Here is a 17,382-nt window from a genome sequence, read left to right as displayed (position 1 = left end):
CAAATGCACTTAAATGCCCTATGTTGCATGGATAATCTTGGTTTATTAATACTAGAGCGACTGTCTTGATTCAACGCAATGGCCTAAGTTGGATAAACGTTACTCTCCACCGATTAGTTGGCGGTGCTCATTTTTAAATTTGTGGCAAACTGTTAGGAAGGTTTGGAGAGAGACCTTAAAGGCTATTAATATCGTGTTAGGTTAGGTTGGGTTAGGTTAGGTAAGGTTAGGTTAGGTTTGATAAGGTAAGGTTAAGTTTTAAAAAGTAGCACCGCCAATTAATCGGTGGAGAGTAACGTTTACCCCTAAGTTGGCGGTCAAGGGAAAGCCGTTTCGTTTCCTCTCTTTAGAGTCCCTGGATAAGCTCGTGAAAAACCAACCCCCCAAAAATATCATTTATCGAGATCTTCAGACCTAGAGCCTAGAGCATCTACATTTAGACCTATCTTTCCTCCTATCCCAATTTCAATGGGCATTTATCAGCATTTACTGAACAAATTATAGGCCATTCTTGTCATTGGTTCGAACGTTTTCCTTTGTATGCGCAATATTGTTCTGCGTTTGACAGTTTGCTACGATTCGCTCAGCTGAATATGGTAGAAAACTGGTGACTCAAGAGTATGCTCAAACCCGTGGTGCTGCGTGTGAAACGGCTGAACTCCATTGAGTGAAGAATAACTATACTCATTCATAATCTAATGACTAATGAGGCTCTATAAGGTGTCTCAATTGATGCGATCGTTTTTTTAATAAATGCATATTCGCCTGGACAGCAACTTAGCAGCAGAGTATAGTATTAGTTTATGGTTCTCTAGGATCTAGCATTAGCGACGAAGATTAGACAGGGCCACACTTTGCTCAGGGAAAAGCTGACCTTAACCGCACTAATCACGGAAACAAGCCCAAAACACTACGTTACGCGTCCCAACACAACAAATATGAGTAATGTAAGGTTCGGGTGGGAAACGTACTCTCCTCAAGGCTATTCCACACCCAAACCAGGCCAATATGAAGCATCTCCACAATCACTTTCCGGTCACCTTTAGGTCGCCCACCGAATTTGCGACAGACCAAAACCTATCAAACGCGTTTTCTTCCTTTATCTTAACCGGAGGTTGCATAACATGTGACAATGTGGGTTTGGTTGTTCATTAAATCAATGAAACCTTCAATTCTGTTTCAAAACAATGAGTTCACATGGGTCCAAGATCCAAACCAATCACATTTTTGTAATTGTTGGTGCCTTAAGGGTGAGTTTTAAGGCTTAAGTTATTCTTAAAGCATCATTAACTGGATTAAATCAATTACAGCAGTTGCAGCTCACTGGTTTCAAATTATGAACTTTTCAACAGAAAATGTAGAAAGCCGCATATAAAGCCGTGGTCAAAAAATGCATTTAAGGGCATTTGAAGGGTAGTTAAATCCCCATATAACTTGCAGAGCCACTTAATTTTATTTAAATGTCTTTGGTTTGGATCTGGGGTGAATATGGACACATTGTTTTGGAAAGGAATTGAAGGTTCAAAACTCAATTGCTATGGTGCCCTGAATTCACTGCTGTACTCTTTTAAATACAGGGCCCTAACCAGAACTTAGGCATCTACTGTTCAGGTAATTGGCTGGCTTGAATGCGCTCTCAATGTTTTGTTTTCACTTCAAGTACATTGTACCCATTGCTTCTTCTAAACGAAAGTGCCAGGAAATGAGCAAAATCATGACCCTGGGCTCGACAAGACGGAGCCGAATTTCAGCTGAAAACGAACATGCGCTCAGTAAAAATTGTTTGTATCCAACATGTTTGCAATAAATATTCAATATAAGCTGATCTGTGATCTCATTAATGTCAAGGGAATACGCATGACGTGCCAAACACATTTGGTAATCAAGCCTTCAAAATTGGAAGAACGGGTTAAATTCACCTTATTTATTTTGACAGAAACCAATCAGATTCTTGGCGCCGAGAATTTTGACATTGTCATCCCCCATTTCACTTATTTTTGGAAAAAGTCTCATAAATGAACTATTACCCAATATGTTCTCTTTAGATCCTACAGTTCCTACTGACACTCCAGCAATTCCTTAAACCACATTTCTATTATAATTTTGTGGAGGTAAAATTAATGGCTACCCAGACGTGTCCCTTATTTTCGTCTCTAAGATTAATTTCCTGATCGAGCCTAGCTGGCCTGGACTCACGCAACCTCCCGTGCCAAAACCCGAAGGAAACGCGTCAAACCCCAGCTCATGTCAGAACTTTCTGGGAACAAGCTGGCTCTGAGTGCCCTTCAACACCCTGGTCTGAGTGAACGCCCTCGAGTCCGGTCCTGCTGGCTCACAAGTTTTGAATCCGGTGGAACTGGGTGGCACCGATTCACGATCTCCCGACAATCGCCTTTCACCCGTCCCGAGGACTCAGTGCGTCGAGGCCTCCTAAGTGCTTAGCTCAGCCTGGCCTAAGGCCTGAGGCCTGATTACGACATTTTGAGGCGACTAGGCCTGGGGTTGACGCAAGGAAGAGGCCAAAGCCCAGAGGAAAGAGCTGGCTGAAGGAAGAGTGCCATGTCTCACCCATCTGACTGTGGGCCAGTCCAGCGCTAATCTCACTCACGCTCAGCTACATCATGTCGGATGCGGAGGCCAGGCCCGGGGCCGGGTTCCCGCCCTTTAACACCACCACCCCGGACACGCCGTTAGAGCCGCCCGTGGGCAAGTGCAATTACTACATGAAGAACGACACGGCCGTCATCTTGGATTTCACCATCAAATATGGGGGCATCCCGCAGAATCTGGTCATCAACCTGGTGGGTTGGGCCCTTCTAGTGGGCCTGTTTGCCCTGTTAAGACGGGCTGCGGGCAATTACGGTCGGTTGGCCCTGGTTCGCAAGGACGATGATGAGTCCAAATGGACGCAGGTGTTTTTCGCGCCGGATGACTACAACCAGGATGACGAGGATCTGGCCCACGAGCCGGATTCCATGAGCTCCGTGGACTACAGCGAGGTGGACTCGAGCGTGTGTAGCTGGATCACGTCCGTGTTCACGTTGAGCGACGACAAGTTCATGCGGAAATGCGGATTGGATGTGGTTCAGTATTTGCGGTTCCAACGCCATCTGATCCTGTTGGTCTTGATCATGAGTCTCGTGTGCGTGGGCATCATCCTGCCCATCAATTTCCAAGGCGAGATCCAGGGCACGAAAGTGGACTTTGGCCATACTACCATATCCAATCTGCAGGGCTCGGATGAGCGACTCTGGGTCCACGTCATCCTGTGCATCTTGTTTTTCCCGGTGGGCGTGTACTTGATGCGGCGCTTCTCCGTGGACTTGAAGATGGACGCCGAGGATTGCATCTCATCGCGCACGCTCATGCTGGTGGGCGTGCCGGAAAGTCAGTGTTCGCTGGCCAACCTGCGTCGCCATTTCCACGAGGCCTATCCCAACTACCCCATCGAGGATATCCAATTGGCCTTTGACGTGTCCACCTTGTGCGATCTGGACGCCAAACGCGAATTGGCCCGACGAGCGCGAGTATACTGCGAGACTTACCAGTCCCGGTACGGGGCGGGCCAGCAAATGAAGCCCTTCGCCTGTGGGATCTTGTTTACCAATTGCCATTGCTGGCCCCGATGCTGTCCTTCCGTGGACGCCTTGACCTTTTACACACGAGAAGAGGCGTGTTTGAAGCAAGCGGTGGAGGACGAGAAGCGGCGCATCAAGAATAAGAGCATTGGCATGGCCTTCGTCACCTTCGCCAATTTGCATGAAGCCAAGTTGGTCAAGAAGGACTTCAAGGCCAAGTGCCAATGTCTGGCGGCTCCGCCCACGTCATCGATCAGTGACCGGCTCGAGACTTACAATTGGTCGGTGCGGTTTGCTCCGCCTCCGGAGGATATCTACTGGGAGAACTTGAACGACACCCACCGGTTGTTCTTCGTCAAGGCTCTGCTGATCAACGTGGTCGTGTTCATCGTGCTCTTCTTCTTCACCTCGCCGGCGTATATCATCTCGGAATTGGAGCTGTTTCTGAATTTCAAGGACATCACCAAGTGGTCCAAGATCAACGACTTCTTACCCACACTCATGCTCTGGACACTCTCGGCTCTCCTGCCCATCATCGTGGCCTATTCGGATTGGTGGATGGGCCATTGGCGACGGTCCGTCGAGAACCTGTGGATCTTCCGCAAGGTCTACTTCTACCTGCTCTTCATGGTGCTGATCCTGCCCTCGATCGGCCTGACCTCGCTCCGAGCCATGCTCGAATTCTTCATCCACAGTCAGTCGGATCCCGATGAAAACATGCTCAAGTGGAGCTGCATTTTCTTACCCGACAACGGCGCGTTCTTCGTCAACTACGTCATCACGTCGGCTCTCGTGGGCACGGCTCTGGAGCTCATGCGGTTTTCCGAACTCTTTATGTACGCCATTCGATTGATGTTCACACGATCCGTGGCCGAAACGCCCAGTGCCCGCAAAGCCAATCTGTTGGAGTTCCCGTTTGGATTTAATTATGGGTGGATGTTGCTCATTTTTGCTCTCACATCCGCCTACGCCGTGGTGTGTCCCCTCATCACGCCCTTCGGACTCTTCTACATGATCATGAAACACGGAGTGGATCGATACAACCTGTACTATGCCTACAAGAGGTCCAAGATCAACAAGAACATCCACGCCACGGCCGTCAATTGCGTCATCGTCAGTCTGCTGCTTCAGCAATTGGTCTTGCTGTTCTTCAACATTGTGAGGGCCCCCGACAACAAGATCCTCTCTCCACGGGCTATTTTCAGCATTGCCATTCTTTCCATATTCACGCTGATGTTCTTGGCCCAGATGTTTTTCCACATGTTCAAAGGCATCAGCCCTCTGCAGTATGTCCAAACCCCCGTGAGCTCATCCGTGGGCTCACCCGAACCGCATGGAGCGGCGTCGCCCGTCATGTTCCAACCTGGACCAATGGAAACCGCCGAGTCTGAGGACCGTCCCCATACTCGTCGTCGTCGCCGGCATCAAATGTTTTTGCCCGCTGTGCTGAAAGGCGACGGGGATATGGGGTCGGTGATTGGTTCGCAAGATGTGGAGGCCCATCCTTTGGGCGTGTCTTTGGGAGCAGGGAGCTCTCGCCATCATCCCAGTCGAGGCGCTCTTGGCGGTCAAGGGGAGTATGGTGCTTTGGAGGAGGTCAATCAAGGCTGATATGAGGGCGTCCCACTAACAAGCTTAGCACATTCAAGGCTTTGGCTCATTTTGCGAAATGGATCAAGCCTTGATTGTCAGTGTCAGATTTATTACATGTTAGATTTAGCAAAGGAAAGAGCTGTATGCTTTGGTTTAAATTGTGATCATGTCAATCGTTTCTATTCTCGACACAAAATGTAATTACTCATCTTGATACCCTTAGATCCTACAATCATATTCATTCCTGACATGTAGTCATTGGTTACCCAATGCCAATTATTACACATTCTTTCATTCAAAATAAAGTATCCAAGCCGCTTTCTGCATTTGAGCTTCATTCATGTGTTAAACATTGATATTCAAAACTAATGAAGAACGACGGTGACATATTAAAATCCAGAAAGTGAAAAAATATACAGTAAAGAGGATGAGAGGGGCCAAAAACGACCTTTAGGCCAATCCAACCTTTGTTGTGGCATATTCACCACTAGTTTTGAGGATTCTCACATTTTTCTTTCACAATACCTCAACTTATTTTCGCAACTTTAAAATACATCAGTTCGGTCAATTTAATCAGTTGCTTTAACTGATTAAATTTGAGACTTTGGTAAGTAATAAATAATTTCAATGGAAGGATGCGTTGAAGTATAAATTACCATGATGATTGATGAGGCAAGGTTTCGACTATGTTGCCCATTTAGAGTTCTAGGAAAAGTACCTGTATGTTACGAGTGAAGATTTTTTTTCATTCTTATTAGGGCAGTTTGATTATTCTAAGACTCTTTTCACTTTGGTCAAAGTCAAGGGAACTGTAATCCATTCCCTTAATGAGGCGTGCGTTAAGCCCTACGTGGGGAAATAACGCGTTCAGTGACATCATGTTCGAGATTTGAAATGCTCTAGCACTGGCTCTAGCTCTTTTGAGACTCTCCGTCAGCCAACCTCGAATCTGGGATCATTCTAACAACACTCAACAGCCTCCTGGGTGCCATCAGCTGCAACGTGTGTTCGTTCCGTTCGTTCATTCTGTTCATTCATAACAAACAATAAAAGGAATAAGCATATTGATTAACAAAACATGTTAGGTTTATCGACCCGTCTGCTTCGACGATGTCACGTGACGCGCTTAAGCGAGCGGGTCAGCCTGCGCGCAGCCGTCAGCACGCGCCCGCCGGTGGGTCCGGGTTTAGAGTTTTTCCTGGCCAATCCACGCGCATCCGCGTCCGCTCGCCCGTCGCGAATCACCCCGCCCGCCCCACACGCCTATTTGACATCCGAAGCCTTGGATGGCACGGGACAAAAGGTATATTTCGACGTGTACGGCTGTCAAATGAATGTCAACGACACGGAGGTCATTCATTCTGTGCTCCATGAGTACGGCTATCAGGCCACCAGCAATCGCTTAGAGGCCGATGTGTGGCTCCTGGTCACGTGTTCCATTCGGGAAGGTGCCGATGACAAGATCTGGAAGAAGCTCAGACACATTCAAGTGCAGAAGAAGACTCGAAAGTATCGGTGAGTTCAAAGACATACCATACAGCGACCGGAAGGCTGAGGTTGGTTCGAGGGATGGCATTGCATTCGTCTGGAAATTCGATTGGTCTTACTTCACAATTATTTCCCATTCCAATTGTCATCTCGAAGTCTTTTGAGACAATTGATTGCCTGAAGAGGGCTAACTCATTGAGTTATGTAGTGAGTTTTAGAGGGCATAGCTTTTTTACCCCTTCATTTGATCCAGCTGAAAGTTGACATTCGAAATTTTGACGGCCTTGAAATCAGCCTCACTTGAAGATGAATATAATGCTACTCTATTCCGAAATATTAATGTTCAACCTTAGCTTCCCGATCCATATTCAAGGCGTTAATGGGTAAGCCTTAAAGTCCGTTCATAGTTCGGAGATGAAGATTGGAGACCTTAATTGCCATTCTATATCACAAACAGCTTGAAGAAGTTGTGAAAGGGTGGGTGATCAAAATGCCTTTGTCGTGAGATCACTATTATATATGGGGCCTACTTTAGACCAACCTTAAATCGAACCAATACCTGGGTTTTTGGAATCAATTGATAAATTGTTCGCCCCATCTAACCGTCATAATGCCGATCAGTTTATTGGCAAAGTGATACCGAGCTTGCTATTTCATCCGACTTAATACGAATGCAAAGCAAAAGCACCATTTGGCACCGTTATTGCTTTCCTCAGTGCCGGTATAAGGCAAAAAAGTGCTGAGTGCCACTTAAAGTGACCCTATATCAACAAGGACCATCCAATGGTCAGTTCACATGATCTACCTTTTCTAATATTCTTCACTAATTATTTGATATATTTCTTTAAACTACAATCTTATAACAAACGTCTTTCATAATCACGACGACTCAAATGCATGAATCTAGCTCATTAACGTCTTCAACCCGAACACTAAACCTTGAAACCTTGTTAGATGCAATGAGTTCTTATTTGTATGTGTATCAAATCTCATCCAATTTCAGCAATATTTTCAAAATTAATCTTCAAATTAAATGAAGTTTGATAAATATCTTCATTCTATCAAGTTGTTTCAATTCTTGCGGTCTTGCTAAAATCGCTCATTAGTTAGATGCACATATGCATTTGAGTAAGGGCAATTATGACCAACCATGTTGTTCACCCAGCCATTGTGACTCCTTGGTTCGTGTCAATGTTGTCTTTCAGCGAGCACTTAAAAGTGGGACTCTTGGGTTGCATGGCAGAGCGGCTCAAAGAAAGGCTTCTGGATCACGATCATCTGGTCGATTTGGTGGCCGGGCCCGATGCCTATCGAGATTTGCCTCGCCTCTTGGCCTCCACCGCATACTCGCGTGAATCCGCCATCAACGTGATTCTCTCCATGGAGGAGACCTATGCCGATGTCACGCCCATGCGACTCAATCAGGATCAAGTGACAGGCTTTGTGTGAGTGGAATAAATGGTGAAGGCTTGCGAGCGAATTCTGGTTTGACACCCTTCTGATTGCAGATCGATTCAACGCGGTTGTGATAACATGTGTAGCTACTGTATTGTGCCTTTTACCCGTGGCCGAGAGCGGTCTCGACCCGTGGCCACCATTTTGCACGAAGTGCGGATATTAATTGAGCAGGGTGTAAAAGAGATCACGCTCTTGGGTCAAAATGTCAACAGCTATCGAGACACATCTCAAGGTAAATCCAAATCTGAAAGGGAAACTGTGGCTTCCAAGATTTGTCTTGGTATGCTTGTAATTCAAGTAACTCAATCATGAGCCGAAAGGAAATCGAATAAAATGTGTAGATACAAAACAATGGCCGAAACACATACTTTGATACCGAAACATGAATATGTCTTTTATGCTCTTTTATGCTTCTACCAATTCATATCTAGCGGGTTGTTGGATCATTGCAATAGCAACGCATTCGCCATATATCAATTACCATGGAGCACTGTATCCATGGGAATGCGAGCACCTTTTTTTCCTCATGTCCTGTCATATTTCAAAAGGTTTTAGTAAACAAATAAAAAAAACAACGAATCAAATGCGGAGGCCACCCATGATTATAACAGTCCAAATTTAGCACTCATAGAGGGCTTAGCGAGGGTTTTATAATTTCTTTGTCAAGAAACCCACTCGTCACCCAAAATATTTTGAAGTGGCTCCCTTCTTAGCCTGGCTTTTAACGTCATAAAATTTGAAGTACCATATTTATGAATTTATTTTTTCAAATCTGGCTAAAATATACACTTTGTTACCTCTACTATATATTTTTGAACTAAATCTATAGAGAATGTTAATACAAATTATTTTTATATATTTACATTATTCTATCAATAACTTTTTAGAGTCCGTTGCCATGTTTGGCGGATTAGGACCATCTGAAGTGACTGGCACTTCCTCGGGTTTCCGCAGCATCTACAAGGCCAAATCCGGCGGAGTTCGTTTTGCCGATCTCTTGCATCAGGTGTCCGAGATCGATCCCGAGGTTCGCATTCGATTCACCTCGCCCCATCCTAAAGATTTCCCGGATCAGGTTCTGCACCTGATTGCCGAGCGCGACAACTTGTGCTCGCAGATCCATTTGCCCGCACAATGCGGCAGTAGTCGCATTCTCTCCGAAATGAGACGGGGCTACACCCGAGAGGCGTACTTGGCTTTGGTTGATCATGTGCGAGGCATCATTCCGAATGTGGCTTTGAGTTCGGATATGATTGTGGGCTTCTGTGGCGAAACGGACGAGGAATTCCAGGAAACCTTAAGTTTGGTTGAGCAGGTCAAATTCCATAAGATTTTCAACTTTCCATACAGCCTCCGTGAGGTGAGTACAAATGAGTACAAAGAGGATTTATTATAACTGCCACGAGTTTCATGTCAACGTTGTTCCCAAATTTTTTTTTGTTCCCACAAGCTTTTTGACGAAAATTGAAGCGATTAGTCTGGTACGTTTGCATTATTTTGAAATAATGTACTAGAATAAAAATCTTAAATAATGCCCTTATACAAGCAATTCATGACACAAAACTACTATTAATTTTCTTCGTAAAAGTAATTATTCCAATCAGCTAAAACGTTCAATTTTAGCCACAGGTTACGCCAAAATTACCGTTTTTGTATTGATCAAAGCATTGAAAACATTTCACCAAAATGTTACTGGAATGGTTTGATACTTTAGAATTATTATGAAGATTGCATGTTTTGTTGTATGAATTGTTGTAGAAAACGCACGCTCATCGGAAATTAGTGGATGATGTTCCTTTGGAGGTGAAAAAGGCTCGTCACCTCGCATTAGACGCCTTGCATCGGAAAGAGGCCGAAGTGCTCAATCGCAAATTCATCGGGACCGAACAAACCGTCCTCATAGAAGGGGTAAAATACACCTCTTTCAACTCCTCAAGGCGTCACAATCAATGAATAACATTGATTTGATGGTCTGGCTTTGTTTTTCAGAATAGCAAGCGTTCGGATCAGGATTACCAAGGACGAAATGATGCGAATGTGAAAGTGATCTTCGGCAAGGACGAGTCTGTCCAAGTCGGAAATTATTGCAAAGTCCGGATCTCAAACGCCAACGGACAAGTCATCAAAGGAAGTTTTGTGGCCAAAACCAATCTCTCCGGTCATCCCTTGAGCTCAAGCCAAAGGTTAGGGAAACCAATGGCACTCAGTTCTTGAACTTGATTGATTTGTGAAGTTAAATATAACATGGAAATTGTTGCGGAAACTGTGACAAATGAACAAAAGTCAATACGATGGGGGAAAACGGAAACTTCTCTGAACTAAATTGTAATGGTACGCGTACATTGGGTCACTTATTGAAATCAGGAAACAAGTAGAAACACGTTTCCTTTTCTTGATGTATTTTTGTGTAGTTCAAACAAGTACGTCATATACCTTAAAGGTATTTTCACGACTGTATTGTTTTGAGACTCCTTTTAGTCAGAGTGTTTCGGCAAATTATCCTAAAATCTGAGAAATACTTGCCGGATGGAAAGTGGTTTGAAAAGTGGAAATTTTTAAGCAAATTTGACGGTTTAAAAGTAAGATAACTTAGAGACTGGGCAATCAATCATCTTTTAATTTTACGGCAACATGCTCAAACGCAAAATAGATGATTTAGAAAATGATATAGGAAAGTATGGTATTCATTATTAAAGATTGTGTTTTGAAATCCCTTTTATATATTTTTTTGAACAACACGTGTATGCGTCACAAAAAACTTGTTCCTTGTTATCACCGGATTTAAAAAATGCCCCTATGTGCGAATATAATTCCTATTCGGCAAACTTCCGTTTTTCCCCGTTTTATATTAAGAAGATGGTCTCCGTCAAGAAAAAGGAACAGTAATTTTCGCTCGCTTTTTTTTTTAAGTCGGAGCTAATTCCTTAGGGATTTCATAACAAAGTTTTCATTTCTATATCAAAGGCTTTAGTGAAACTTTAGCCGGTAACAAAATGCGTGAATATGTTTGTAATGCGTGTGATATCAGAACGGGCAAGGCGTTTTTCCTTTTAAATACATGTTTATCACGTCTTGTCTTCTCCGTTTTCCTCATCATCGTCGTCGGAGGAGGAACTGTAGTCTCCTAATCCGGCTAGAGCTCCTCCAACTTTGGCCTTCTTCTCCGCCACATCAACAACACCGGGTGGGCTGGTGATGCTAATGGAATGGATCGGGCCCTCCTTGGGCCTTTTTCGAACCATGGCGCCTAAAAGTTTCTTTTGACTCGAGTTTTTGGATGAATTATTGGCCCCACTTGATGAGAGGGCTGGTCGGGACACCACTTCCAACCGCAACTTTTCCTCCTCGGCCTTTTCTTGCAAGGCAATTTGGGATTGTCTGTATTCTTCCAACTCTTTTCTTTCCTCTAATCTTCTTTTGCGTTCCAATTGCGACCTGAGATCATCAACCTGGAACCCGAGAATCACACGAGAACTTCAAACGAAGTGGGCCATCATTACTCTACTCTCATTTGTTTTTCTTTCGCCTTAAGGGATGACGTTTCACATTCACGGAGACACTAGTCTAATGTGACATTTTGTCATCGGGGTTCCTTTGATGTCTCAACCCCAATTTCGGAACAACGTAGAAACTCTTATTGGTAAGGCATAGAAATGATTTTAGACACGCTGAAAATAGGCCATGCTGAGAACGGTAACATCTGGAAAACGTTTCCTCCGGGTCCAATCTTAGGGAGTGCGAAATCACTCGAAAATTAAATGAAAAGCATCTCCTGTCAACAACTTTGAAGGCACAATCGTGGGCGTCAATGACCTTAAAAGTAATTACAATATAAAATAAAATAATAATATATAATAATAATAATAATAATTCAATAATAAAATTGAATCCGGAATATGTTCTAACAGAAGTTTGATTTCGACTTTATTTCCAATTCAGGCCTTTTTGAAGGTCTCTTACTGCAACGAGTATTGTAAACCGAAGCACCAGAAGAGGATGAAAGATCATAGTTGTCCCTCACGCACACCTCATAACGATAATAAAAAGGACAACTCTCGACGGTAGAATTCCATATTGGCAATTCTTCTCAATCCATAGTGGCAATTTATCAACAGTAGGGCATATGAAATAATCCATACTACCACCCCATGTGCCACAGCTATCACATGAAGAAATCATTCTACGACAGTCTATTAGCGTAATCGCTGCAACAAACGGTTATCATTTTTTTAAAAAAATACCACGAAAACAAGCAGCTGACGTGACTCCATGGCGCAAAGATAAAGACCGAGTGCTATGCTAACCTGCACCAAGCTGAGCTAAAATTTGCCTGTTATTTTCAATTACCGGCTTCTTTGAGCATGCAGTACTCGTATTTGCACATAGACTCATGATAGTAATACGGTGTCAACACTACACCCAAAATGACATGACAATTGCATTTTGTACCACAACTCTAACAATTATTGTAAATTTAATCTCAGGTCATGGTGTAAGGTGGCCTTGATGTTTGTCTTGGCTCTTCATCTATAGGATGCGTCAGTAAGGCCTAAAGGTAGAAAAACCTGTTCCAAGAAAAAAAAGTCCATTTTCTCCCATAATCCTCTGATTGAGAGGACCATTTTCACACCATCAACCATGATCCAATTCCGGGTTGATGACTGTCGAGTTCTAAAGGAAACAGAATTCTAGTCGCGATCAATGAGCATTACCCTATCCAAGAACTCGGCTTCGTCGTCATCGATGCCGCGAACTTGATTCTTGAGCTGATGCTTCTCGTCCCATTCTTCTTGGGCTTTGTTTTTATTGCTTTCGAGTTGATCAAAGAGGGTGCGATGCACACTCTGGGCATCCGATTCCTCGGGACGAATCTCCGGATCTTCGGGTTTGCGAACCTTCTCCCACTCTTTCTGCCGCTCTTCGCGCTTTTCGGCCAACACTTTCTCACTCACGAATCCGCTGGCCATGATGACCTCTATCGATTTATGATACTAATCTACCTAGCCTCTCATTGATCAATGTACTTCGGATTGAGTTGGATCAGCTCTCCATTATTCGCATTAATCGCACAAATCGCACGAATCGAACCGTCAGCGATAAATGTTTTGTATTTGTCTCACAACTCCTGTCCAGGGTGACGCGTTTAGCCCCGTCATGAACCACTGGAATATGGTCGCGGTTGTTAGGGTCAAATTGACACTTCGAAAACGAGTCAATATATGGTCGATATAAAGTGGAATGTTAAGCTCATTAAGAGTGAAAAGATCGAAAGTATAGTCTCACTGCATAGCTATACTTGAGTGTACTTAAATATACTCGAGTTATCCAGGCCGGAATCGAAAACGCAAGCATAGTGGAAATGTAAACAAGTTTAGTGTACTCGAAAGACCTCCACTCGTCTTTTGACAGTCAAAACGGACATCCTGACCCCTCAAGAACGAGTTTTTAGATTTTTGGCGTGCAAATCATTAGGATGGGATATTTTCTACCTTCTTGAGGTCTTCGTGGAGGCAAGATCAAAGGCTTTCAAGGCGAGTTCCGGCCAGCAGTGCCAAAGGTGGATCTGCTAGTGGAATCCGGAGAAATCCAAAAGAGGGCATCAAGAGCTGGGGTTCCCACTGCGCACAAAATCTCGTGATTTTTATAGCATACAGGGTGCGGAACCAAAATTTAGACAAAGGTAGGTGCCAAAGCCTGACAATTTCTACCAGCCATCATAATGATATCAGCTCAATGTTGGAAGAAAAGCTAACATATTTTGTAGAATGGATTTCTCGAAAGAGTGAACCATGTCTAAGCTTAAAGCAAAACGAAGGAGGTTGTTATATCTCCTCCATGGGGAGTCACTCCTTGGGCAGCCGCCAAGATTTTCGGTGTCAGCGGGTTCAAGCAGTAAAGACCTGAAGAAAAAGAGGACTGATGGCATCTGGGACGACCTCAAGAGCTGCACGAAGAATAGCCTTACCACCTCAATGACAAAGTATGTTAGTTTTAATTCCAGTGTTGAGCTGATATCATCATGGCTGGTTGAAATTGTCAAGCTTTGGCACCAAAGTTAAAGAAATATTAGTCTCAATTTTGGTTCTGAACCCTGTAGATAGCTTTTTTCCTCTATGCTTCTACAAACAAAGTTATTCATTCATTGAAAATCTTGATCGAGTCTTGTAGCTAATACTGATGTTAACAATGGATATTACTAACAAATAAAGTAATTAATATATCAATATTGAGTATGCTTTCAGTAAAATACAAAATGTTAATTCGTAGAAAAGTTGAAATTTTCCAAGATTGTTGAGTTTTCCGACAAACTGTGTCTCCTTGCACGGACAACTGGAGAAATTCTAGTAGCCCGTACCTTATGTCATGTTTTGTATGGATAGGATCATATTCGAATGTGATCAGGACATTCCAACCATCACAAAGTCGGCACTTTTTCTGTTCACAATTCGAGCCCACCCGAGCATATAATCCGATTGCTTTCACGCAAATATCCAAAAATTCAATCACCTCGTTTAAACTGCTATGCAAATGTCAGCCGGAAGAAATTTTCAATATATGGATTAACAGTATAAATACTGTTAGCTATTACACTCAATCTGCCTCCCTGATCCAACATTTTTTTTCCTCAAAAGATTCAGTTATAGCGACCATTTGAAGTGTTTACGATCAATGACAAGAGAGACTTTTTAATATCGTTGGTCAGACAAACTTGACTTTACCTACAATGTCTTTTTAAAACTTGACAGCATGTATGGCAAGATGCCTTTGGACAAGGTTAAGGACAATCGAACGTTTTCCATTGTTCATGGTCGTCCGGATATTTTGGGCAAGAACAGAAAGTAAGAACTGCGAAATATGACCCTAAATATAAAAATCAATATAGGCTTCGTTTTGAATGTGTCTTAGGACACTTACAAACTTTTTACCCGTTTCCACTTCCCAATGCACGGAATTGTCGTGCCTAGTTATATAAAACTTATTGGCCTTACACGTCGTTCAAAACGCACCACAAGTGAGATTTTCAATCTTGCATCCCTTCTATTCAAAATAGCACAGTTTGAAGCGTATAAACGGAGGAAGATATTTGAATTGATAGGTGGCCTCCCAATCAAGAACAAGAGACTTAATACTTGAATCCTTGATCTAAGAAAGAGGCAATGTTTGCAATGCCATTTCATATTTTGATAACAAATTATTATGGTTGCCTGACCGTTACTTGAGACATGGACGAAGTTTCGCATCCAAAGGGCTAATATCAGTGTTTTCAGCAGAGAAACGATGCGATTAAAGCTGGTTACCAGAATTTTGCCCCAAAGTATCTGGACATCCCTGAAAGCGAGACATAGGTAAAAAACTCAAGGATATAATCCAGCTATAGTCCGGACCCGGGCAAGTCAATATCACTCCTTGTACGTTCAGGCGATATCTGGTCTGAAATTATACTTGCTTCCTATATGAGTTGGGTTGATGTTCATGGCAGTGTGGCAGGTGTCCGTCCTTCCAAGGTGCCAACATAGCCGGGTCTAGGTGGTGTCCGCTTGAAAACCATTTTCTTTTGAATTGCCGCAAAAACCGTGAATCGCATTGGGCGTTTTCAGTAATTTTTGTCTTGAAAATTTCTAGTCTGGGTAAATAAGAAAACTAATGACCTTCATTGCGACTCTCGGTCAGGTCAGTTTGTTCAATATATAAAAGTGTGGAAAAAAAAATATTATGCACAGACATCAATAAAAGGATCAAGAAATGAAATGATCAGAATGATAGTACAGCTCATTGCAATGCGATACTGGAAATTGGTCCAGTGCTCAAGAAAAAAGTGAAGAGGGGAATCACAGACAGTACATAAACAGTTTGGTAGAGAGGTAGGTGATGAAAGTCTTGGTTATGGCAGTATAATGGGTGAGCCAGATGGAGCACATCCTTTGTCAGCTCCCGTCGTTGATGGCATTGGGCCGGGAGTCACCAATATTCCCAAGGGATGTCGGGCCAAGGACAACAATGTGTTAGCCAGTCCTCGACCAGGAAGGACAAATTGTGTCTGGACATCACCTCCAAAAAGGTCAGGTTCCCAACACTGTTGGACAATAACCTGGCCACCCCGATGGTGAGGGGCTTTGCTTGGCAAATAAAATACGTCCAAGGAATTTGGTGAAGGCGTCATCGGCTGATGTGAGGGCGGATTGGGAAGCGTTGGGAAGCCAAAACTGATGTTCTTCATGCTAGCAATGGCTGATGAGTGTAGAAACTGAGCCATTTCTTTTGACGTGTTCGAGAAGGTCGGGGTAGCCACTAATGGGGTTGGATTGATCTTCCATCATGTTTATCCTCGGTTCATTCGTTCCATTGGGAGGTGGGAATCCACCCATGATCCTGGTTCAAGCTAATTTCCGACCTGAAAGGGCAGGCCAGGTTCGTGCGTGGGTGGGTGGGCCGGCTTGGGGTGGGTTACAGATAGATGGGCCGGTTCTTAATCAACTGCTTGACGTGACCGGTATGTATGTCCTTTCTGTCCACGGCAAGACCTTGAACGCAAGAATAAACGCATTGGAAACGACCGGGAAACACATTGAAATGATTCAATGTAAATCATAGCCTCGTCACTTACTTACTATTCAATCCTGGTCATGATATTGAATGCCTCCGAGGCAGTCCCATCCATCCATGCTTCCATTAATGGATCAAGCCATGGCACATGATCGAGATCCCAAATCGTCGTGCTAAGGGTTCATAGGAGGCGCGCGGATGAAAGGGGGGGGTGAGCTGGTTGAGCTGGCTGGCTGAGAAATGAGGTCCAAGAATCCCAGGCATCGTGATCTTCATCGTTTGGGTTCACTTGGATCTTTCACCACGCCCATTGATCTATTCGAAGTAGCTGACGGGCGTTTTTCACTCGTTCATTTACTTACTCCCTTTGTGGGAGGAGGAGGCTCAACGAGAAGATGTTGATGCCAAACTAGGTAAAAGTGTTGCCAATTTGAATCATCTAGACGGCCAACCCAGGAATGGGAAGAGCGGGCCGATAAACGTTATTCTCCACCGATTCTTTGGCGGTGCCCATTTTCATGCTTGTGGCAAAATGTTAGAAGGTTTAGATAGAGACTTTTAGGGTTATTAATATTGTGTTAGGTTGGGTTGGGTTAGTTTAGGTTAGGTTAGGTTTGATTAGGTTGGGTTAAGTTTTGAGAAGGAGCACCGCCAACCAATCGGTGGAGAATAACGTTGACCGAGCGTGCCTCCTTGGATCCCTTCGGACCACTGGAGGCGG

At 43.8% G+C, this 17,382-nt stretch overlaps 3 protein-coding genes and 2 long non-coding RNA genes across 5 annotated transcripts; 3 read left to right on the top strand and 2 right to left on the bottom strand.

Annotated features, from left to right (window-relative positions):
- The first annotated feature begins 2,225 nt into the window (after positions 1-2,225).
- Positions 2,226-5,489, top strand: LOC131880487 (CSC1-like protein 2). Its single transcript, XM_059227144.1, has one exon. The coding sequence runs from the start codon at positions 2,622-2,624 to the stop codon at positions 5,187-5,189; it is 2,568 nt and encodes an 855-aa protein (XP_059083127.1). The 5' UTR covers positions 2,226-2,621; the 3' UTR covers positions 5,190-5,489.
- A 643-nt stretch (positions 5,490-6,132) lies between these two features.
- On the top strand, positions 6,133-11,189 carry LOC131880446 (mitochondrial tRNA methylthiotransferase CDK5RAP1-like). The gene is made up of 6 exons (XM_059227090.1): positions 6,133-6,686; positions 7,865-8,104; positions 8,168-8,349; positions 9,005-9,477; positions 9,876-10,025; positions 10,107-11,189. The coding sequence occupies exons 1-6, from the start codon at positions 6,250-6,252 to the stop codon at positions 10,329-10,331; spliced, it is 1,707 nt and encodes a 568-aa protein (XP_059083073.1). The 5' UTR covers positions 6,133-6,249; the 3' UTR covers positions 10,332-11,189.
- LOC131880447 (PSME3-interacting protein-like) lies at positions 11,112-13,256 on the bottom strand. Its single transcript, XM_059227091.1, has 2 exons — positions 12,830-13,256; positions 11,112-11,566 (listed from the first exon to the last, which is right to left on the bottom strand). The coding sequence occupies exons 1-2, from the start codon at positions 13,082-13,084 to the stop codon at positions 11,183-11,185; spliced, it is 639 nt and encodes a 212-aa protein (XP_059083074.1). The 5' UTR covers positions 13,085-13,256; the 3' UTR covers positions 11,112-11,182.
- A 97-nt stretch (positions 13,257-13,353) lies between these two features.
- LOC131880450 (uncharacterized) lies at positions 13,354-14,341 on the top strand. Its single transcript, XR_009373262.1, has 2 exons — positions 13,354-13,797; positions 13,882-14,341. It is a non-coding gene; the product is annotated as an uncharacterized LOC131880450 (long non-coding RNA).
- A 1,426-nt stretch (positions 14,342-15,767) lies between these two features.
- LOC131880449 (uncharacterized) lies at positions 15,768-17,375 on the bottom strand. The gene is made up of 2 exons (XR_009373261.1): positions 16,723-17,375; positions 15,768-16,639 (listed from the first exon to the last, which is right to left on the bottom strand). It is a non-coding gene; the product is annotated as an uncharacterized LOC131880449 (long non-coding RNA).
- Between the last annotated feature and the right edge of the window lie 7 nt (positions 17,376-17,382).

This window comes from Tigriopus californicus, chromosome 5 (assembly GCF_007210705.1).
Source record: "Tigriopus californicus strain San Diego chromosome 5, Tcal_SD_v2.1, whole genome shotgun sequence".
NCBI lineage: Eukaryota > Metazoa > Arthropoda > Copepoda > Harpacticoida > Harpacticidae > Tigriopus > Tigriopus californicus.
Note: the sequence above shows the minus strand (reverse complement) of the source record. Positions and strands in the feature narration are given on the sequence as shown.